The sequence below is a fragment of the Trichosurus vulpecula genome, chromosome 7, assembly GCF_011100635.1.
Source record: "Trichosurus vulpecula isolate mTriVul1 chromosome 7, mTriVul1.pri, whole genome shotgun sequence".
NCBI classification, from domain to species: domain Eukaryota; kingdom Metazoa; phylum Chordata; class Mammalia; order Diprotodontia; family Phalangeridae; genus Trichosurus; species Trichosurus vulpecula.
The window spans coordinates 96,124,122-96,148,529 of NC_050579.1; the positions used below are offsets into that span (position 1 = coordinate 96,124,122).

General features: G+C 36.9%; 1 protein-coding gene across 2 annotated transcripts in view; it reads left to right on the plus strand.

The window, feature by feature from the left end:
• Positions 1-24,408, plus strand: part of RSPH3 (radial spoke head 3) — an 86,390-nt gene that overhangs the window by 26,288 nt on the left and 35,694 nt on the right. For both annotated transcript variants that reach the window (XM_036767601.1, XM_036767602.1), the window contains exons 4-8: positions 3,909-4,054; positions 5,973-6,176; positions 7,474-7,636; positions 12,774-12,860; positions 20,511-20,875. In XM_036767601.1, the coding sequence (XP_036623496.1) occupies positions 3,909-4,054; positions 5,973-6,176; positions 7,474-7,636; positions 12,774-12,860; positions 20,511-20,842 (932 nt within the window). In that variant the 3' untranslated portion in view covers positions 20,843-20,875. The remainder of the gene's footprint in view (positions 1-3,908; positions 4,055-5,972; positions 6,177-7,473; positions 7,637-12,773; positions 12,861-20,510; positions 20,876-24,408) is intronic.

Consider the following 24,408-nt stretch of genomic DNA (forward strand, 5'->3'; position numbering starts at 1 on the left):
GGAGGAACTGGTTGCTCAAGTAGAAATAATGGGAGCAGTAGAGGGGAGGAACCTGCTCCATCTTAGAACTGTAATTGAGGAAGGGAAATCCAGCCATAGCATGGAGGGAAAAGGGAAGGAAATGATAGAACTTTAGGTTTTAGAGGAGCATATTTCATAATGTTCAGGGAAAAGAGAAATAAGATCTCACGGCTTAAGATTCTATAGAAAAAGTTAGCTAAGCTTTTGAGGAAGTTTTTGAAAATGAAAGTGAAGGTGGGAACAGAGTCAAGATAACAGAGTAAAGGCAGGGACTTACCTGTGTTCTCCCAATTACCCATCAAACAGCATTAAAATGACACCTCAAAACAAATTCTGGAGTGGCAGTACATGGTACCTATACAAAAACTGACCACGTATTAGGACATTAAAAACCTTAAATGGAATGCAGAAAAACAGAAATAGTAAATACATCCTTTTCAGATCATAAAGCAGTAAAAATTACATTCAGTAAAGGGCCATGGAAACATAGATTAAAATTAATTGGAAATTAAATAATCTAATCCTAAAGAATGAGTGGGTCAAATAATAAATTATAGAAACAGTCAATAATTTCATTGAAGAGAATGACGACAATGAGACAATATGCCAAAATTAATGGCATGTGGTCAAAGCAGTACTTAGGGGAAATTTAATATCTCTAAATGCTTACATCAGTTAAACAGAGAAAGAGCAGATCAGTGAATTGGGTGTGTAAAAAAACCTAGAAGAACAAATTAAAAATTCCCAATTAAGCACCAAATTGAAAATCCTGAAAATCAAAAGAGAGATTAATAAAATTGAAACTAAGGAATCCAGTAAACTAGTAAGTAAAACTAGAACTTGGTTTTATGGAAAAACCAATAAAATAGATAAACCACTAGTTATTAACTTTAAAAAAAAAGAAATTAGAAAACCAAATTACCAGCATCAAAAATGAAAAGGGTGAATTTACCACCAATGAAGATGAAATTAAAGCAGTCTTTAGAGCTGTTTTGTCCAGTTAAATGCCAACAAATCAGACAATCTAGGTGAAATGGATGAGTATTTATAAAAATATAAATTGCCCAGATTAACCGAAGAGGAAATAGAATACTTAAATAACCCTACCTTGAACAAGCCATCAGTGAACTCCCTAAGAAAAAATCCCCAGGACCAGATGGGTTCACCACTGAATTCTACCAAACATTTAACAAATAATTCCAATACTACATATAAACTATTTGGAAAAATAAGCAAAGAAGTCTACGTCCTCCCTTTCCCTTGATAAGAATCATTTGTGTCTTCACTTTCTGTTTATTTTTTGTTCCAAATTACATGTAAACATTTTTTTTTTTTGCTTTTTGGCAGGGCAATTGGGGTTGTAACTTGCCCAAGGTCACACAGCTAGTACAAGTGTCAAGTGTCTGAGGCTGGATTTGAACTCAGGTCCTCCTGACTCCAGGGCTGGTGCTCTACTCACTGCGCCACCTAGCTGCCCCACATATAAACATTTTTAACATTTGTTTTTTTAAAATTTTGAGTTCTAAATTATTCCCTCCCTTCTTCCCCTCCCCCTTCTTTGAGAAAGCATGCAATTTTATATAGGTTTTACATAGTCAGTCATGCAAAACATTATTTCCATATTAGTCATGCTATGAAAGACAACACCAAAAAAAAACCAAGAAAAAGAAAGGAAGTTTAACAAAAAAGTATGCTCAATCTGCATTCAGACACCATTAATTCCTTCTCTGAAGGTGGATGGCATTTTTCCTGAGTCCTTTGGAGATGTCTTAGATCACTATGTTACTGGAAATAGCTAAGTCATTCACAGTTGGTCATCATAAAATATTGCTGTTACTGTATACAATGTTCTTCTGCTTCTGCTCACTTCACTTTGCCATCAGTTCACGTAAGTCCAAGTTTTACTGAAAGCATCCTGAATTTTTTTCTTATAGCAGAACAGTATTACATCACAATCATATACCACAATTTGTTCAGTCATTCCCCAATTAATGATCATCCCCTCCGTTTCCAATTCTTTGCCACCACAAAAAAGAACTGCAATATTTTTGTATATATAGGTCCTTTTCCTTTTCCTTTTTTTTGGCTCTCTTTGAGACACAGACCCAGTAGTACTACTGCTGGATCATAGGGTATGCATGGTTTTATAGTCCTTTGAACTAAATTGAACATAGTTCCAAACTGTTCTCCAGAATGGTTAGCTTAGTCCACAACTCCACCAATGATGCATTAGTGTCCAAATTTTCCCACAACCCTTCCAAAGTTTGTCATTTTCCTTTTCTGTAATCTTTCCATTTTACCATCTGATTTAAAATCTTTCCATTTTACCATCCATGGAAACTGCTTATGCATTTAATATCCTCATTTTGTACTTTCAGGTAGCATGGCATGGTGGATTGAGGATTGGACTGGAACTAGATTGACCTGAGTTCAAATCTTGTCTCTCAGTGGCCATGGACAGATCAAAATCTGTCTGAGTCATAGGCAACTCTAGGACAATAAATTATGGATAGAGGGTGATATGCATGATGTTGGGTTCGACATATTGACATTTTATATCCTTTATTCTCCTTACCCCTCACTTCCCTTCCTTCATCTCCTCACACCACCCCCAGTGGTGGTGGAAAATTATATTAACAGCAGCCATTTGTAAAGAGTTGGGCTGATCTTGGAAGAAAGGTGTTGGGTACATGGGCAGTATTATTACTGTATGTTGAAAATTTAAAAAAATATTTTTTTCAATTGATGTGTAAAAAATATGTGTAGTTCTAATTCCTGAAGTATCTCTTTCTCCCAGACTGAGTATAATTTGCTTATAATATAACTCTTTAATGTCTAAATCACATACCCACTATGAGCTTATCTTGGTATACAGTGTGAGATGTTGGTTCATACGTAGTTTCTGCCAAATTCCTTTCCAGTTTTCCCAGCAGTTTTTATCAAATAGTGAGTTCTTGTTCCAAAAGTTTGGATCTTTTCACCTATCAAACACTAGATTATTATAGTCATTTACTACTGTGTATTGTGCACACAATCTATTCCCTCATCTATCACTCCATTTCTTAGCCAGTACCATATTGTTTTGATGATTACCATTTTCTAATACAGTTTGGGATCTGGTATGGCTAAGCTACTTTCCTTCACATTTTTTCCCATTGATTCCTTTGGTATTCTTAACCTTGTGTTCTTTCAGATCTATAAAATAAATTTTTGGTACTTTAATTGATATGGTACCGAATAAGTAAATTAATTTAGCTAGAATTGTCATTTTTATTATATTGACTCAGCCTACCCATGGGCAACTAATATTTTCCAGTTGTTTAGATCTGACTTTATTTGTGTTAAAAGTGTTTTGTAATTGTGTTCATTTAGTTCAGGGCTGTCCAACCTTAGGTTTTTATTGAAACAATAGACAATATATTTTGATTTGCCGTTTTAGTGAGAGCTCTGCAGTAGCTCAGCTTCATTTACTATAGCATTTATGTAAATTTCTATGCTTGTAGGCAGGCCACATAAGTCGCACTGTGGTGCATGCGGCCTCGGGCTGCATTTTGGATATAGGTCTTGGGCTTGTCTTGGCAGGTAGATTCCCAAGTATTTTATATTGTCTACAGTTATTTTAAATAGAATTTCTCTCTCTCTCTTGCTGCTAGACTTTATTGATAATATATAGAAATACTGATGATTTATGTAGGTTTATTTTATATTCTGCTAAAGTTGTTCATTATTTTCAACTAGTTTTTTAATTGATTCTCTAGCATTCTCTAAGTATACTGTCACATCATCTGCAAAGAGTGACAATTTTGTTTCCTCATTGTCTGTTCTAATTCCTTCCATTTTTTTTCTATGCCAAAAACTTAAACAGTGTTTGTGGTATTTCTTCTTAGAGTTATATCTAGAAGAGCTTGCTGACCGCATAATAGAAGTTGATATGGAATGTCAAACTGATGCATTTTTGGACAGACCACCAACACCACTCTTTATCCCAGCCAAAACTGGCAAAGATGTAGCCACACAAATATTAGAAGGCGAGGTATGGTAAACCTTTGCAGTATCCCGTCAGTTATGTCTTTCTATTCGTAAAGTATATTTAGATTGAGTAAGGGTTTGTCAGTCAACAAGCATTATGTGGTGCTTACTACATGCCAGACAATGTGCCAAGTGCTTGGTATACAAAGAAAGCCAGAGCAATTCCTGCATCAAGAAGTTTCCATTTTATTGAGGGAGTTTGCAGATAAGTACGCACATACAAGATATGTAATGTCAGAGGGAAAAGCCTCCTATAGGAAGGAACGTTTGAGTGAAGTCTTGAAAGAAGCCAGAGATGCTACGAAGTGGAGATGGGGGGGAGAATGTGCCAGGCGCAGCAGAGAGCCGGCACAAAGGTACAGTGGTGACAGACGATAACTGGCATTTATTGGAACTTTAAGAGTTCCAAAGTGCTTTTTATAATTTCATTTTATCCTCACAATTACCTTGTGAGAAGGTGATGTTATTGTCCCCATTTTGCAGATGAGAAAATTGAGACAGAGGATAAGTGATTTGCCCAAAGATACCCAAGTAGTAAATGTTTGAGACAGGATTTGAACTCAGGTCTTCGTGACCCCAAGTCCAGCACTCTTATCTACTGCGCCTCCTACGTGCCTCATTGGCCATGTCCAAAAATATAAGTCTGGCTGGAAGATGGAATGTCTGTGAGGAATTGTAAGGAGGCCAGTGTAGCTGGATCATAACTTCCAAGGAACAAAGTAAGTGGAAGAAGATTGGAAAATTAGCAAAGGGCCAGGGTTATAAATGCCAACCAAAGGACTTTCTATTTGATTACTGCGTGGCAGACAATGCACTAGGTATATGTAATAGGTGATCGCCAGAGGAGAAGGGGCAGGGAGCAACATGGTGAGACCTACACTTGAGGAGAATCATTTTAGCAGCTAAATGGAGTGGCTGTGTGAGGTGAGGGTGAAGAGTCAAGGGTAACAGTGAGGCTGCGGGCATCACTGACTGGCAGGGAAGTTTGGAGGCAAGTGTAGACACTTTATAAGTAATAGTTCACATATAGGAAAAGTACAGTAAGCTGGATTTCATTCCTCTGATTATCTAGAGCTGTCTGATCCAAGCATGCCTAGAAACAGCTTCCACTACCATGGTTTTGATTTGACTTCCATGACATTCAAATCCTAAATTTTCAAAAATGTTCTTAGCATAATGTTTTTAAATTTAGTGAGGTACTAAATTTAGTCTAGTGATAAATGAGGAAGAACATTCTGCACTAAAGATGCAAGTGAAGCTAGGTTTGCGATTTGAATTAGAATAATCCAGTATACTTTAAGAAGGATCTTAAAGTAATTGTAGTTTTCACATTCTTTTGCAGTGCATAAATATGATGATTTAGAGGGGGAAAGAAAACCCAAACAACTACTATTAAGAAAATAGGAGAAGTGAAGTTAAAGATTAGCAAGCCAACCACTTGGGCATTTGCTACTAGATATTGCTGAAGTCTTTTCAATCTTGCTACTAGTAAGATGTGAAAATCCTTCAGGGAGAACAATATTAAAACAAAGATATTTTCCCTTGAATTACATAATTGGATCTTAAAGGTTTTAAATGTGAAGGTTCATTATTATGTCTTATGAATCCCTATATGGATTTAACTTAGACCTGTCATAGGTTTATACCTTAAGTCAAGGCTGTCCAAAATGCCACCCACGGGCGCAGTGTGATTTTTGTGGCCTGCCTACAAGCATAGAAATTTACATAAATGCTTTAGTAAATGAAGCTGAGCTACCACAGAGCTCTCACTGAAATGGCATATCAAAATTTATTGTCTATTGTTTCAATAATAACCTAAGGTTGGACATCCCTGCCTTAAGTATCTGCAAATAAAATAGTGTCCTGCTACATAATGATTGGAACTCGTGAAGCTAATAACTAATTTCTTTTGGGTTCCTAAGCTGTTTAACTTTGACATTGAAGTCAAACCAATGTTAGAAGTTTTGGTGGGAAAGACCATTGAACAAGCTTTGCTGGAAGTCATGGAGGAAGAAGAACTGGCTGAACTACAATTGCAACAGCAACAGTTTGAAGAATTACGGAATCTGGAACTTGCGGAAGTACAGCGACTTGAAGAGCAAGAGAGGCGCCACCAGAAAGAGAAGGTACAGCAGCTTTAGGCTCTCGCTTTGTTGCTCCTACTTACTGCTGTTGTGTGTTAAATTACTTTGGGATTCTCATCTTAACTGGAAATATTTGAAGACTGGTTGTCAAAAGAACCAGCTTATCCCCCTGCCCTTAGACCACAGTGCCCTTGGTAAACTGCATTAGAAAAGAACTTCATTCCTGAATTGAGTTTCTCTGTAGTTGTAATTTAGTCTTGGATTCCACAAAAAAGAAAATCCAAGAGATTGAATCTATAATCATAATGTCTCCTTTTAATCAGTGCTTCAGTGGTGATTCTGAAGCAGTAGCAAATATATCATTATCATATATTGACCTGTATTTTATGAGTTTTTGTTTTTTAATATCACTTATTAAATAATCTCTTTCTTATGTATTCTTATCTAATGTTATTTGTCAGATACCTGTAAGTGAATCATATTCTCCTACTGGTTAAGCTACTCTGGACATATACACTTGGTAGCTTCATTGCCTCTTTTCAGACCACCAGAAACTATGGCTTACTTCATAAGTGCACTGAATCAGTAATTAATTGAATGGTACTATTTTATTGAATCGTTGTTTATGTTGTCAAGTAGCCCAACAGCCAAGTAAAACCCTGGTCAAAAGCCTTAACATGAGGCAGGGATAGAGAACAGAACATTATTTCCACCTGTGATTATTTGAGCCATGTTTCCCATACTCCTTGTGTCTTTGTAGAACTTTTTTTCTGTGCACACAGAAAGTATGTTGTAATGACTATTTTACCATCATCATTGAATATAAATAGGACATATACATGTCTTAAAGATGGAGATACATGAAGCACCATTTCAAGTAACTAATGGTACTGTTTCTTTAGTCTTTGTTATAACTAGAAAATGGAAATAGAATGAGGCCTTTTCCCCCTTTTACTGAATAAAGCTTGTTGCCAGTGTTCTCCCCTACATGAAGGGGACCATAGTACCCAGTATACTTGGGTGCTACGTGGATGATGATTCTCATTTTTAAATTTTATATCACATGTTCATGTAAAGTAGGCAGGGTTGAAATAACAATGACATGTGCCATGCATGATAACATTAATAAGAAATATGAACATTCAACAAACAGATATCCTACTTTCTATTTTGATAAAAGTAGGGTTTCAACAACTTTAGTGCATTTTCTTCACCAGGTTCTCTATTTGGAGCAGCAACAAAAGTGAAGAGAATAAATTTCATGACAATAGTCTTGTTGGTATACCTTGAAACACTACATAAACACAAGTTTTCATCAGTATTTTTATTTTTTTGGCAGGAACGTCGCAGACAGCAACAGCTAGCAGTATTACACAAACAAAATGAGACTTCACAGAAAATTGCAGCTCGAGCATATGCTAAGATTTACTTGGCTGACCTCCTTCCATCTGTCTTTAGCAATCTCAGGGATAATGGTTACTTCTATGATCCTATAGAAAGAGGTTCGTTGCAGTTCTGCGTTTTGATATGTTAGCTCCCAAATAGCACTCATTTTCAATAATATTATGCAATTATTTGGGTATAGTACTCTTGGTATAATAAATTAATTTCATTTTATATACTTTTCATTTTGAAAAAAATGGATTTTTATCTAACTTTGATGAATCAGTGTTGATTTTTGCAAATATTGTCTTCTTTGTATTTGTATCCTTAGTCTTTTTAGCACAGTGACTAACATAAAGTAAGCATTGAATAAATGCTTTTTTTCATTCATTTGTAGTATTTCTCAGAGGAAAAGGTGGCATTGCTCTTTGCAAGGTTAACTGTCTAACAGCTATGCGTTTGATCCTGTTTCCTTATAACTAACTTGAGGATTATGTTTCATTTCTCTTTCCGTACCCCCTTTCACATTTCAATATCTCCATCTGCATTAAATCTGTATCTTTGATCTACTGACTCGCTCAGGTCCTCTCCTCTTTAAAAAATAGAAGAAGGGGCTTTAGAAGCCGTTGAGGTCCTGAACAACAATCTCTTCTACAACATGCTCATACATGTACTTGGTCACGCAGTTTTGGATTGGAATCACCTAGTCCAGAACTCATGACCTCCAGGGCCACGTCCATTCTACTTTAGATAATTTTTGTTATACCTTCAAGTTTGAAGTTGAGTCCCTGCAATTTCTACACATTGTTCCTACTCTTGACCTTTGGGACCAAGCAGAACAAGTCTGTTCTCTTTGCCGTAAGATGGGCCTTCAGATACTTGAAGGTAGTTTCTTTGTCCCCTCCAAGCATTCTGGTCTCCAGGCTAACCATCCTCTGTTTCTTTAATGATATGGCAAGATGTTAAGTTCCTTCACTGTTCTTGTTCCCCTCTTCACTGTCCCCAGCTCGTCAATGTCCTTCAAAAATTGGTTGCCTAAAATTCAGTACTCCAGACGGGATGTGATCAGAACAGAGTACAGGGAGACTGTAGTTTCCCTAGTTTTGTACCCTGTGCCTCTCTCACTGCAGATTTTTTAACTACTATCTCACACAAATCATGTTGAACTTGTGGGACCAGTTACAACCCCAGATGTTTTATAGACTGATGTGCAGTCATGCTTGCCTGTACTTGGGGAGGGGCTAAGTGTAGCAGTTTTCACTTATCTATATTGAATTACATTACTAAATTTGGTTCACTTTTCTAGCTTGTCAAGATCTTTGTTAATCCTCTTTCTGTCACCCAGTGAATTAATTATTCCTCCCATCTGCAAATACGTAGAAATGTGAAGGGTAGTTTGTTGATGGCAAGAAATAGCTACTCGGGGCAGCTAGGTGGTGCAGTGAGTTGAGCACCGGCCCTGGAGTCAGGAGGACCTGAGTTCAAATTCGGCCTCAGACGCTTGACGCGCTTATTAGCTGTGTGAATTTGGGCAAGTCACTTAACCCCGGTTGCCCTGACTTCCCCCCGCAAAAAAATAAACAAAAGAAATAGCTACTAGTCCTGTTTAATTGGAACATCTAATGTGTCAAGGGAAATAATGTGAAATGAGGCTAGTAAGATGTGTGTGAGACAGCATGTAAAGACCCTCAAATGTAGGATACGGACATCCTGGAGAGCTCCGGGACTCTAGGTGTTTCCAGTAGGAGAGTGAAAGAATCAGACCCAGACTTTAGAAAGATGATTTCAACTATTGAATGAGGAGTAGATTGAAGAAAATAGAAACTAGATGAAGAGAGAGCTTTAACTGAAAGGTTATAAGGGACTTAAAGACATAGAATGGAGAGAAGGGGAAAAATGCAAAAGGTGTGGCAGAAGGGCAGTTGACAGGACATGGTTACTAAATGGATATAGAGTATGAGGAAGAGGGAAGAGTCTAACGTGGCCTCTCTCAAATGTAAAGAGAGGAAGCTAAGAACATTCCCTTGAGAAACACTTCCACGTTGACCAGTTAGTAGATGAGTGGAAGAGAGAGTGCTTAGAGAAAGAGGAAAACAAAAAAAGAGTGACATCCCTTAGGTTGAGGGAGGAGAGAATATCCATGAGTAGGAAGTGATGAAAGGGCAAAAAGTTGCTCAGAGAGAATGATGGCTGAAAAAAGGCCACTAGATTTGGTAATGATGCAGTTATCGCTAACATGTGAGAGTAGTTTCAACACAATGTTGAAGCCCAGTTGCAAGGGATTGAAGAGGCAGTGGGTAAGGAAGAGTTGAATGGCTTTCTCAAGAAGTTTAGCAGATCTTTTTGAATCCTAACTCTATCACCTATTCTTAGCCATTCCTCCCAGCTTTGAGTTTTTTGATTCTTCTTTAATTGATTAAGAAATTGAACCAAACAGGAAAAGGACAGAACTTTGAAGGCCAAAGGATGGGTATAATTTAAGACATCCTATCTAGCAAAGAAATATTTGGCTACCTTTTAATTAGTTACTTAAGTCCTCTAGGTTTTTTTTTAATTTTGTTTTGTTTTGTTTCTTATGGTGTAAGAGACTTTAAATGTACCCTCCCCTCTGATTTTACAAATGAGAAAAGTCAAGCTTCATTTCAGCACTTAGTGGTTTCCGCAAGGTATCATTCATCCGGTTTGTCCATTGCTGGGACTAGAATACAATCCTTTTATTCTTGCTACAGTGCTCTCCATTAAAGCACACTCCTTTCAGCCTGTAACTATGTAACGTATAAAAAGCAATTATAAAACACTGGTCATTTGTGAAATGCCACTGCAGAGCAGTGTAAGAATACAGTAAACACTCAGTGAGCTTCATCAGAGTTCACTAGATACCTAAAATTTAGCTAGACTCTTCTTTTCTCCCCCACATACACACACATATGTGTGTGTGTGTATATATACACATATATATACACACATGTATACATCCATACACATATATATACACATATGCATATATAGGGAAGATTTCTTTTCCCTGTGCTTTAAAGGGCTAAGAAGATATTTGTCCTTTTGCCCCAAAACAACAGAGCTTTTCCATCTTCTTCTCTTCAGGGCCAACTCTTTTTTTCTTATCGTAGTGTCTGTTTCTTACTGCTTCTACTTCTTATTTCAATCATGGCTGCCAGTGTTTCTAATCTTCAGTGTTCTCTTTCCTCTTCTCTCTACTTTTCCTTTTTTCTCTTCTGTTAATTCTCCCACATCTCTCAACTTTCAGTGAAAAGACTAACAAAAGCTTTCTTTCTAATTGATGCCATTTATAAGATGTAAGATATAATCTTTAGGTCTTCAATTCTTTGATGATTTCTTTATTGTTCGCTGTCCAGGACCTACTTTGTTACCCAGATTTCCTGACCCCCATTCCCCATGCCAACTCCCACTGCCCTTGACCTATTTCAGAGCTTTTTTTAAAAAACTTGAGAGTGCCAGAAGACTGCAAGTTCAGGTTATAATGTGATCAAATAGCTTTTAATTCAAACAGAATTTTTATCTATGTAAACTCTCCCTTACCAAAAGCGCTGTGGTGTTCCTCCAGAAAAGCGTTGGAAATTACATCAGTGTCATAGAGCTGTAAGGAATCACTGTACTTCCTGCTTGTCCTTACTAAGTCAGGTCCTGATTCCAGGACTAGTTAGCTGGGTGATCATAGATAAGTGTCTTTGGGCCACAGTTTCCTCATCTATAAAATGGGAGAGTGCTAGCTTAGATGGTCTGTAGGGTCCCTTCTAGCTCTGCTATGCCTGTGATTCTGTGACTTTGTTTTAAAACAAAAGTGAACTGACCATTGACTGTTTCAACATTGCTGTTTTCCAGACTTGTCTTTTTTTTTTTCAACTCCCACTTTCTGATCCAGTCCAAAAGGCTGGTTGGACAGGTACCTCAAGCTCAGAAAAACTCCACCCTTTCAGTCTAGTCTGGACAATGAGAAATAAGCTTAAATAAATTATATCCTTTCATTGCCTTCTTTCCAAGATTCAGTTGGGTTTAACATGCTGAGTTTTGATTAGTAGTCCTGCCTATTTGGCTGACAGGACTAAGAGGATGAAACCACAGTGATTTCTTAGTAAAAATACATACCCAAGAATCCAGGCCCTTGTGTGACCTCATGTCTGTTACAACCTTGGAAAAATAGCCCTACCAGCCTGTTTTTGTTGGTTTTGTTTTTGTTTAGCCATACTTTGTTCTAAAGCAGTGTGTTTTTGAGTGAGGTAACTAACGGGTGGAGAATTGCTTGGAAATAACAGATTTTTTTTTTCAAAGAATCAATAAAACACTTTAAAAAAAGAAAAATACCCTAAAGAATACATTTTTTCTAAGTGAGTTTTGCTGTGCAAAGAACTGTGCACAGCAATGTGAGAGGCAAGTAGGATAAAGAAAATAAAACCAGCCTAGTCTTTCTTTAAGTCTGTTTACTCATCTGTAAAGTAAGAATGGGACAGCATGGTAGACAGAGTGCCAGGCCTGGAGTCAGGAAAACCTGAGTTCAAATCTGGCCTCAGACACTTCCTAGCTGTATGACCCTGGGAAAGTCACTGTGTGCCTCAGTTTCCTCATCTGTAAAATGAGCTGGAGAAGGAAATGGCATACCATTTCAGTATTTCTGCCAAGGAACCCCCAAATGGGGTCATGAAGAGTCAGACACAACTGAAAAATGCCTCAAGAAGAACAACAGCAAAGTAAGAGTATTGAACTGGATCGGGGTTCTTAAGCAGGGGTGCATAGATGCCCAGATTTCAGGGAGTCCATGAAAGTATGTGGGAAAATATTTTAGTAGATGGGTTTCTTTTAAAAAATTTTATTTCTTTTATCATCTTTTTTATGCATTTTAAAATGTTATTCTGAGAAGAGGACTGTAGGCTTTACCAGACTGCCAAAGAGATCCATGACACAAAAAAAGATTAAGAATCCCAGGTTTAGATGTTTGTTAAAGATCCCTGACAGCTCTAAAATTCTGTATTCCTTAAGTCTAATTTCATATTTAAGTTTGATTTGTGTAACAAAAAAAAAACTGACCAGAGTATTCTTCACTTAAAAGGCAGAAAGTATTTATTTTGTCTTCAGTTGCTTAACCTTACTGTCCTAGGGAAACTTCCATTATTGTAGGTAAGTATATACTCCTATATTAGAAAAAACACAGATTCTCTTGTTTTTTAGGAATGATTGATTTTTTAAATTGCATTTTTAGAATTTGTTTTTCTTATCTTACAGATATTGAGATTGGATTCCTACCATGGTTGATGCATGAAGTAGACAAGACAATAGAATACAACATGGTGGGAAGAGTAGTACTTGACAGTAAGTTATTTTTGTTTTGTTTTCATTAAGGCCTTTTCAGAGTGTTGCATGCATTGTCAGACACTGTCATTTGGTTTTGCTTAGCTATATTTTTATCTTGTAAGGATGGGTTCAGCCTATATTAAATAATCAGCTAGCACTTATTAGGTGCTTGCTCTCTGCCAGGGTTCGAGCTGAGAAAATATAAAAATGGCCTCTGCTATCAGTTAGCTTACAGTCTGACAGAGGAGACTATAGTTCAATAAATACACACAGAAATGCACACACCACACACCACACACACACACACACACACACACACACACACACACAGACACACACACACATTGTACACACAAAGTAGAAGGAAGAATTAGCAGCTGGAGTGAGGGCCAGTTGAGATTAAATAAGAAGGGGAGTGGTTGGGTGGGTGGGTGGTAGGAAGATGATGGTTTAGAAAATGGCTGTGGTGTAAAAAGCAAAAATGATCAATAAACTATTTATAAGAAAGAAAATTTAACAACAAAAGTAATAAAAACACTCTTTAACAAAACATAAACAACGCAGCATTCTTAGCTAGAACATGCCAATATATTAAAAAATAATGATACTACAACATAAATTGCAGATTTAATACTATTCATATCAAACTATCAAGAGAGATACTTTATAGAGCAAGATAAAATAATAACAAAAGTCATTTGAAGGAATTAAAGGAATAAAAGGTAAATAATGAAAAAAGTTAGAATGAAATGAAATGAATAATACTTCTACACCTGAAATTATAATATATACCTGTAATTATCAAACCTACTTGGTACTGGTTAAAAAAATAGAAGAGTAAATAAGTGGGACAGATTAGATAAGGATAAATAAAAAATTATTGAACTCAACAACCCAGTGTTCAGTAAACCTGAGAACATAAATTATCTGAGAAATATCTCCCTATTTGACAAGAATTTCAGGGAAAATTGCAAAGCATTTTGTTAGAAATTAGGTTTGTACCAGATAACACAATAAGCTTAAATTGAATATGTAACCTGAATATTAAAGGTTTTACCATAAAAATATAGCAAAAACTAAATCATCTACCTTTCACAGGTTTGTTTGGGAAGACAGTTCTTAACAATGGATAGAGGTAATCATAGATAAAAGATATACTTACATAACTTTAAAGATAAAATAGATAACTTTGATTCCATGAAATTGAAACACATTTGCATTACCAAAATCAAGAGAACTAGGATAATAAGGGAAGTGATTGACTGGGGGAAATTTTTTTGCAAATTTTTACGTCAAATATCTTTGATGAGGGAATCTAATGGTCAAGATATATAAGGGTTTATAAGACCAAAAGCCATTCCCCTATGGATAAGTGGTAAAAAGGGAACAAATAGTTTTGAAGAAAAGAACTACTTAATATTAACTATATAAAAGATTAAATAATTCACAATAAATATATAAAACCAAAACAACTTTGAATTTTTCCTTCACACCCAGAAAATTGGCAAAAGTTAAAGAAAACTATAATACTAGTCATTTCTGGAGATGCTATGGAAAGACAGACTGACCAGTGCACCTTTGATAAAGCTATGAATTGACCCAACCATTCTGAAAAATAATTTGGAATTATGCTACAAAAGTGACTAAAATGCCTTCTTATCCCACTGTTAGCCATTGCCCCAAGGAAATCAGGGATAAAAAAGAAAGGCCTCATACAAAATCAAAAAATGAATTTCGTTGCCTGGAGATGTTCATCAGCATTGCATGTCAATTTCATGACAGCATCCTTGCCTGAGTTCTAGATAATGGACAGTGCTTTTGTGCTTTCCCAGTCACCAATGGAGTGAAACAAGCCTGTGTGCCTGCTCCCATGCTTTTTAGCATGATGTTTTCAGCCATGTTGTCAAATGCTTTCAATGAGGATGAACATGGCATCAAGATCAGCAAATTCTTCAACTTGAAAAGTCTATGAAACAAGACCAAAGTGGAAGGAGTGTTGGTGCATGATTTTCTGTTTGCAGATGATTGTGTACTCAGTGCAGCCTCTGAAGCTGAGATGCAACAAAGTACGGATCAGTTCTCTGCTGCTTATGCTCATATGACCTAACAATTAACACCAAGAAAGCACAGGTGCTTCATCAGCTGTCACCACACCACCCATGCATGGAACTAGCGGTTATAGCAAATGGAGAAGTTTTGAATGCTGTGGATAAGTTCACTTACCTTGGTAGTATACTTTCCAGAGATGTACACATTGATAATGAGGTTGACATATGCATTGCCAGAACTAGCTCAGTGTTTGGGAGGCTCCAAAGGAAAGTATGGGAGAGAAGAGGAATTAGACTGACTACCAAACTGAAGGTTTACAGAGCCATTGTGCTGACCTCATTGTTGTATGCCTGTGAAACCTGGACAGTATACTGGTGCCATGGGAGGAAACTGAATCACTTCCATTTGAATTGTCTTCCTTAGGAAGATTCTGAAGATCACCTGACTGGATAAAGTATCGGACACTGAGGTCCTTACTCGAACTAAACGGCCAAGCGTTTAAAATCTGCTTCAGAGAGTGCAACTCCAAGGGGCTGGTCACATTGTTTGAATGCAAAACATAACACTTGCCAAAAAGATTATCTTATGGTGAACTCACACCAGGCAGTTGTTCACATGGTGGTCAGAAGAAGTGATGCAAGGATACTCTCAAGGTCTCTCTTAAGAACTTTGGAATTGATTGTGTGACATGGGAAACACTGGCACAGGACCGCTCAGCATGGTGTGCCTGCATCAGAGAAGGTGCTGTGCTCTATGAACAAAGCAGAATTGAAACAGCTCAAAGGAAATGCAGGATGATGCACAAATTTAGAGTATACACCCCAGATGTTCACACGGACTATTTGTGCCTGACCTGTGGTAGAGCATTTCAAGCTCGTATTGGTCTGATCAGCCAGTTAGACACATTGAAACTTGACTCTAGCATAGGGATGTCATTTTGGTCCTCTTTGAGAACGAAGGACAACAACCATTCTTTTTTGTGGTGTTCTTTTGATTTTACCTCATTTTTTAAATAAATTTTATTATATCTTTTGTGTTTATATCATCTTTGTTTCCAAATGTATTTCTCTCTCAGGCTTTGATTATTAAATATCAAGCAATATGAAGTATATGTATACTTACCAAAACTGTTCACCACTGTAATGGAAGATGTCTGGCGCAGAGCTCAAATCAAAGAGGGAGTCCTTATAGATGGTGAGGTCCCTCCAGTGCTCCAGTTTGTAGACCACATTGCACTGTTTGAATTGAGCCTAAAACAGTACTGTAGAGCCTCCTAAATGAGCTCCCTAATTCTCAACACTTTTTGACTTAACCATCCACATTAAAAAAAGCAAACCTGAGTAGATTAAGAATAATGTCTGTGGTCTAAATGATAATATGTGATTATATGGACAACCCATATGGTAAGTCATCCATTAGTACATAAATCTTAGGTGGGTCTGGACTTGAGCAAGTAGAAGAGAGTTAACAAGATTACTTTTGAGAAACTGTATGGTTCTTATAACCTTTCTAAGCTGTGTCCTCTAGCAAATGCTTGTGTTTTTAATGCAGCTATGTTTTGATATTATTTTATGTTGGCTAAATAATTGACTGTTACAGTCTTTGAAGAAGTGAAGTGGAAGCATACCTCCCTCCACACAGAGGAGAGGAGGGAAATTGTGAAGGCAGGCTGCATCACTAGCGGTTTTGCTTGATTGTTTTCCTGTGCTACAAGAGGGTGGGTTCAATAGGTATAGCCGAGGATCCAGAAATGACTATGATGTAACAACAGAAAACATCAATAAAACTTATTTTTTAATTTAAAAACTTTTAATTAAATTTTAGTTAAAAAACTTTTAAATAAAAAAATGTTTAAAGTTGAGAATCACTCAGTATAATGGAAATGTTCATGGTCAGCTGGAGTAAACTAAAACATGCTACAAATAAAGAATTATTCAAAAGTGATATAATGGATATCCCAGCTGAGGAAATGGCATATGAGTGGGAGAAAGTTAAATCGGCCATGGGTAATGTGAGCATAGCACCACCCACATGCTCCATTGATAGGGACACTATGTCCTAAGGATATCAGGAAGTCCCTCAGTGTGCTTGCTGGCTCCTTCATGGTTGATTTAGGAGAATATGTGAATAAGTGTTCTACAGAGTTGACAGATATGCGAATGGGTTATGGATTATGACCTACATCACTATATTGACAAGATCATTGATCCTTTTTAGTTGGAATATACACTTATATGGCTATATTCCAGTTATGAGTCCCATCTCATCAAGTCTCAGTGATATCTCTTAGATAAATTTGCATCAGTAGTGGGTAGAGCCAAGATGATGGAAATAGCAAGAAGAAGCTTTAAAAGAAATTGGACTGAATACTGATCAGGAAGTACAAGAAAAAGCCACGGTCATTTGTCCAAGCCAGGTCAGCATAGGAAAATAGAAATCTGTGGACACCGGGGATAGGGAGAGGCTGTGTACCAGACTGAGAGGAGGTTCCAGGCCTTACCAGGGCACTGTGACCTCATGCAGGTTATGGGAACAGGAGCCAACTGGCAACTTAGTCATTCACTACCGAGTTCCAAGTCACAGATCAAGGTTAGATTAAAGAAGGGAACTTCACCAAAGGATGGCATTCCAGGGTAAGGAATAGTCACAGGCCCTAAGCAGTGTACTGAGGACCAAGTTCAGAAGCAGCAACTGTGTAGCTCATACCTTCAGAAGCAGACCAGAGTCTTAGCTCCAACTTCTAGCTCACTCAAAATCCTACAGAGGAATAATCAGGACAGGACTCTAAGAACAAAGGGAAGCTTATAGTTCTATCACTCTAAACCTATAGAGCTTCACAGCTGGCTGATAATAGCTGAGACCAGCAGCAATCTGCTATTACTCAGAACCAAACCCAGGTAAGGAAATTGGAAAGCCCAGACCAAGGGAGTAGAGATTACTTTGTTTTGGACTTTGCCTTGAATCAGAACACTTTGGGAATACTGAACACTTTCAGGTCCCCAACCTGAACAGTCTCTGAGAACCTGAAATAATACTACACTTATTACCCTAAGAAAGCAACAATAGTACCATCCCAGAACTCACCTCCAGAACTGCACAAGCCTGGCCCAAACACAGTCTGAAGCTAGGAAGTAAGCTGGAAGAAGGAACAAAGAAATAAAGAATCTTACCATAAAAAGCTGTTATAGTGACAAGACACTCCAGACATAAACCCAGAAGAGAATGATCCCAAAACATCAACAAGCAAGCCTTCAAAGAAAAACATTCAACTAGAATTCTTGAAAGAAATTAAGCAAGAATTTTTTAAGAGTTTAAAATGTTTTCTTAAATAAAGTAAGAGAGTTAGAGGAAACATTAGAAAAGAAATGAAAGCTATGGAAGAAAGAACTGGAAAAGGAATGAACAGTTTGAAATAGATATAAAACCTTGTTCGAGCAAAAAACTCTGAAAATTCGAATGGACCAAGTAGAAGTCAATGATTCCCTGACACAAAAGGAAATATTAAAATGAAATCAAAAGATGAAAAAAAATAAGGCACCTCATAGCAAAAACAAATGACCTGGAAAATAAATTGAGGAGAAAAAATATGAGACTCATTGAAGTACCTGAAATCAATGACCAAAAAAAGAGCCTAAGAAAAAACTGCCCAGATCTCTTAGAACCAGAGGGCAAATCAGAAAGGGAAAGAATCCAATAATGACCTCCTGAAAGAAACCCAAAATGAAAACTCAAAGAAACAATAAAACCAAAATCCAGAACTTCTAGGTCAAAGAAAAAAAATACTACAAGCAGCCAAAAAGAAAAAAAATCCAAGTACTAAGGAGACACAGTCAGAATCATGCATGATTTAACAACCTCCACGATAAAGGAGCGGATGTGGTGAGTGAAATCTGAAATGACTGAGGAAACAAGTTGGAGCTCCCAAGCATATCAATTTATTAAGCAGTACAAGCCAGTTTCATAATGAATCTGAAGTATTGAATTTATTAAGGCCTCTTCAGCTTGGCAGTGGACCCCAAATACAGGAGAAGACAGATATTTATGCATTAAAAATAAACAATTAGTAGGATATAAACCAGGATACAAGATCAGGTATTCTGATTTCTAATTGGAGGAAAGATTAAGGGCTTTTTCTGAGTTGGAAGGGGGATGAGTGAGTTTTGAGAGTTAGGAGTGGGGAAAACAAGCAGGTACAGTTCCCTAAAATCAGACTCTTCACAAGTATCTGTATTCAATCAAAAGAGCATGGAAATAATAACTGATTGATCAATATGGGGCCAGTTTTCAGGTAGGACGTATGGGTTACTTGAGATGTATAATTGTGAGAAAACTCCTTGGATTAATCTTTGGATCTGACTGGGTTTCTGGTCGGCGTAACCTAAGTCCTTATAGGCCTGTCAGCAACAGATGGAGGTAGTCCAGCTTCCTAGCCATGCAGGGCTAGGTTGAAACAATGCAATAAAGTTTTCTCACAGTTCCCATAATTGAGTAAAGTTTTCTCACAAGAGAGAAATTGAACTAGACCCATAATTGAATAGAAAAGGAACTGAGCTAGATCCAGAGTTGAATCACAAGATGGAGTCACTGTGGTTTACTCAGTTCCCACAATTCTGTCACAGAGAGCTTGGAATATTGATATTCCACAAGGAAGAGTAACTCAGAAAAACTGAATATAACCGTGGAGGAGGGGAAATGGACCTTATATAAAATACAGGATTTCCAAGTGTTCCTAATGAAAGACCAGAACAGAGCAAAAACTTTGAAGTTCAAATACAGGAGTTAAGAGAAAGATTTAAAGGTTACACAAACAAATGATGATAAAAGACTAAAAAAGGGTAAACTGCTTACCTTTTAATATGGGGAGATGATACCTGTGTCCAACTCTGATCATCCTCAGGGGTTCCTTATAGAGGGAATCTAATTAGACAGAAGACTTGGGAATGGTTCTATTATGACTTAATGATCTTAAGACTGGAAAGAGAGGGGAAGAGAAGTATACTGGGTGGGGAAGGAGTAGTGGGGTGGAAGCTAAAAGAAGATTAGGGGAAATTATCTCATAATTAGTGTATGCAAGTAGAGACAAGGAGAAAAATGGAGCAGCTAAAACAAACCTTACTCTCATTTGAACTGGCAAAAGAAGGGAGGAAACGTACACACACACACACACACACACACACACACACATATATACATATTCCTCTCTATAAGGAAATAGGAAGGAAAGGGGAGAAAGGGAAATTAAATAAAGGGAAAGTTAGATTAAGGGAAATATTATTCCTAAGCAAAACATAATTTCCTTAAGAAAAAATTTTAGATTCATCTTAATAAAATTCAATATTATATTTAGATCTAAGATATCTTTATATATAATAGCATGTGGTCTCTGAGGTCCCTTCTCGTTAAAATTCTATGATCTTATGATTTGGAATAGTAAGGACCCATAGTAAAAATTTTGCTTTTATTTAATATCCTTACGATAGGCTGTTTTTATAAGAAAGTAAAATACATTGAAGTTGGGGGAGAGAGGTGCTGGTAAACTTTTTGTTCATTAATACTGAAAATGCAAAACCTCAGTCATGTCTGCTTATAGCACCTTTAATCCATATTTTTCCTTTGTAGTGATGATTCGTGAGGTGGTTGAAAATAGGTTGAATATGTTTGAACAGCTTGGAGGTAAACAGTCAGAGAGTTTCCCTGATGAGAATGACAAAGAAAGGAAAGAATCGTCGGCAGCAGTTGATGAACAAGTCATAGAGGAAGTCAATGAACAGGGTTCACAGCCGACAGAAGATTACCTGGAGAAGAAGCCGTCTGGAGAAAGGAAGCCGTCTGGAGAAAGGAAGCCATCTGGAGAAAGGAAGCCATCTGTAAAGAAGGATTCCTTGGAGAAAAGCGAATCTTTGGAGAAGAAATCAATAGGGAAAATACCATCTGAGGAGAAGGAGCCATGAAACCAAGTGACAACCAAACTATCAAACAATCAGGTAATGATAATCTAGTGTTTCTCTTCCCCTATATTAGTAGAAGTTGTGTTCCATTAGTTCAGTGTCTTCTTATCTAATTATCTGTTATGAACTGGACAAGTAAAATATAACAAAAAAATAGAACTAATCTGAACACTAAATTGTGAACAAATATTTAATTAGGAAGTTTATAGGTGGAAGGATATTGCAAGAATATCTAGGAGAAGTCTATTAGTGAATAATTTCTTAATCTTCTCTATTACCACCATCTGCAACTAACAAGCTTTGCTTTTTCTTTATCCTTCTAATTTGCAGTTTAATATTGTTTTATTAGCTATAATTTATACCAGCAAATCAATGCTGCTAGCCACTTAGTTTCTCTTTTTTAAAAGTATTTATTTCAGAATCACAGAACTTTGCTTGAGTGAAAGTCCCTCTTAAGGGCCTAAGCACTAATTTCCATTAAAATTGAGCAGATTATGTCATTTTCAGTATGCAAATATGATTTGGGGGCCCTAAGAGCCCCATCTGCAGTGCTCCATTTTTAAGCAATCTCTTTTTTAAATTAAATACTCCAGATATGAAATTATATGAACTATAATTTTCCCCAAAATGGGTGCTTCTGATAAATGCAAAAAAAATCATTACAAATGTCCTTTGCTGGGCATTTAATAGAAACTTTATTATCTTGACCTAGATTGATGGTGTAGAGTCAAATATATCAACATTACCCACCCTGTGGAATAAGGCATGGAAAATCAGTGAGTGAAATTGAACTTGTCAGGTTGATTCTTGCTATAAAACGTGGTTTACTTCTACATCGGAATACATGAATGTGGTATAGGAGTAGATTGGTATAGGAAAGCTGTTGGCCAAATGGTATTTGTAAGGTTTAAGGGAAGCAATAACGTGGGTTTGGGGAATTCACCTTTGACTTTTCTGCTTTGGTCTTAACTTCTCTGGAGACTTTACCTCCAGAGACTACTTCCTATTAAAAACCTTAGAATATTTTATCTTTAGAACCAAATTAGTTTTAAGAGATAGCTAAAGTTTTCTGATAATTTCCAAATCTCCCAAGGAATTGCTGTGATGTGGAAGTGACCTGAGTGTGCTTGAACAATCTTTTCTGGGAAATACTAATTTGATTTATATATGTTTATAGATAGCCCTTTAAGCCTTATTATCTGGAGATTTTAAAGCAGTATACAATATCAACCCATTTATCTTCCCAATTCCTTTTAATTGATTTTATCTTCCCAATTCCTTTTAATTGATCAGTCAACAGGTATTAAACGCTTACTATGTGCTAGACACTGTGCAAAGAACTCAAAATACAAAGTAAAAAAAAAATAGCCTTCACCTTCAAGGAGCTTATGTTCTAATGAGGGAAGCAACATATGTAAATCAGAATATATAAGATAAATATGAACTAGATGGAAGGTGACCTTGAAGAAGATGATACTAGCAGCTGGAGGGGCTTCCTGGATGAAGTGGTACATAAAGGAAGTCAGAGGGTATGAAAGTTTAGGAGGGTTAGTATTCCAAGCATGGGAAGCAACCAAAGCAAAGCCCTGGAAACAAGACGGAATGTCGTGTGCAAGGGACAAGTGAGTAGGATAGTATAGATTGTAGAGTACATGGAGGGCAGTAGAATGTAGGAAGATGGAAAAGGTAAGAGGGGACCAAGTTGTGAAGAGATTTAAATGCCAAACAAAAGACAATAAATAAAAGAGGTAATAAGGAGCCATTAGAGTTTTATGCAGTAGTGTATAACATGACTAGACCTGTGCTTTAGGAAAATCACTTTGGCACCTTGAATGGAAGGTGGATTGGATTGGGAAGAGACTTGAGGCAGAAAGACCAATAAGAAGGCTGTTGGAATAGTTAAGGCAAGAGATGAGGAGGGCTATAACTAAGGGAGTGGCAGTGTGAGTAGACAGAAGAACATGTATGATGTTGTAGAGAAAGAAATTATAATTTGGGGGCTGATTAGATATGTGGGGTGAATGAAGGAAAGGATCCAAGTGTAACATCAAGTTTTTTAACCTGGGTAACTAGAAGAATGGTAGTACCTTTGACAGTAAGAGGGAAGTTTTTTGTGAGGAAGGATGAATTATATTAGATATATTGCATTTGAGATGTCCAACAGGTAGTTGGTGATGTGAGACTGGAACTCAGTAGTAACAAGTAGCAAGAATTATTAATCACACACATATCCCTTTTTTTACTGGAAATGGAAAAACTGAGATTTATGAAGAATTTATAAACAGTTGTTAGAGAGTTTAAAACAGAGCCGAGAATCAAAACCCAGGATCCATTACTGGAACCAATGCTTAAAGCAAATTCTCTTGTTTATTCCAAAATTATTAGTACTTTGCATATATGATTCACTTAAGTGAGAGTCAGAAAAGTTTGTAATTACAGGAAAATTCATGCTGTCTTGTTAAAATAATCACTCCTATTACTACTGTTTAATGAAAAGATATCCACAAGAAACTTCAGGCACACATGAAAGAAAGATTAATATTTCTCAATAATTTCAGTCCCCCTTCACCCTAACCTAATCCATCAGTGACTTGTCCTCTTTGCCTATCAGATAAAATACAAACTCCTTGGCTTTATTTTTAGGCTCTTCACAACTTGGTTTCCACCTTCCTTGCAAGTTTATTTCATACTCTCCTTTACAAACTCTCACAGCCAAACCAGACTATTAGCTTATTCCCTGAACTCATCCCATCTTTTCATACGTTCACTAATAATCCTCCATCCCTACAAGGGGCTCAGTCCTTTGCTTCTCAGAGTCTTTGTTCAGGCACCTCTTCTGATTCCTCCCACTTATTAGTGCTGTCTTCTGCCTTAATTTAGTTTACGTGGTATCTCCCCACCTGAATAGAAGCTACTTTAGGGCAAGAACTGTTTCATTGTTTGTCTTTATGATCCCCATGCTCAGCATAGCACCTTTTACATAATAGGCATTTAATAAATATTTGTTGAAATGAATTGAATCATACATCTGGCAGCTACCCTTGCTAAACCAGATGTGTCAGATTCTTATAACCCTACAGATTCATTTAGTTTATTTGAAATTATTTCCAAGTACAATATAATGTCATGCCAGACTGAAGCGGAATGAAATACTTATTTCATTCTAGTGAAAATAATGACATGCCATCTACAAGCCAAAATCAACGTTTCTCTTATTGCTTATTGATGTTTTGATATCTTGTGATTCTTCTGTTATTTTTCCCCTTATGCATTTTAATTTATATTCATGCTCATTAAGATCATTTTACCTACTTTCTTATTTATGTACTATAAACATAGGCTTTCCTTATAATTAACTTAGCTACCTACAAGTTGATTTCTATAGACAATTGGCATTGGCATTGTGTTTGTCATAGAAACTGTGTTGGTAAACAAAATGGGCTCTTAGCACTCAGTTCAACCAAATGCCCTTGAAGAGTTTGGCCTATATTTCCTTGATTAGATTTGGTAGTCCTTGGTGACCTCCTAGCCTCAGGGGAGGGCCTAGTTTGAGTTTGAGTGACATGTTT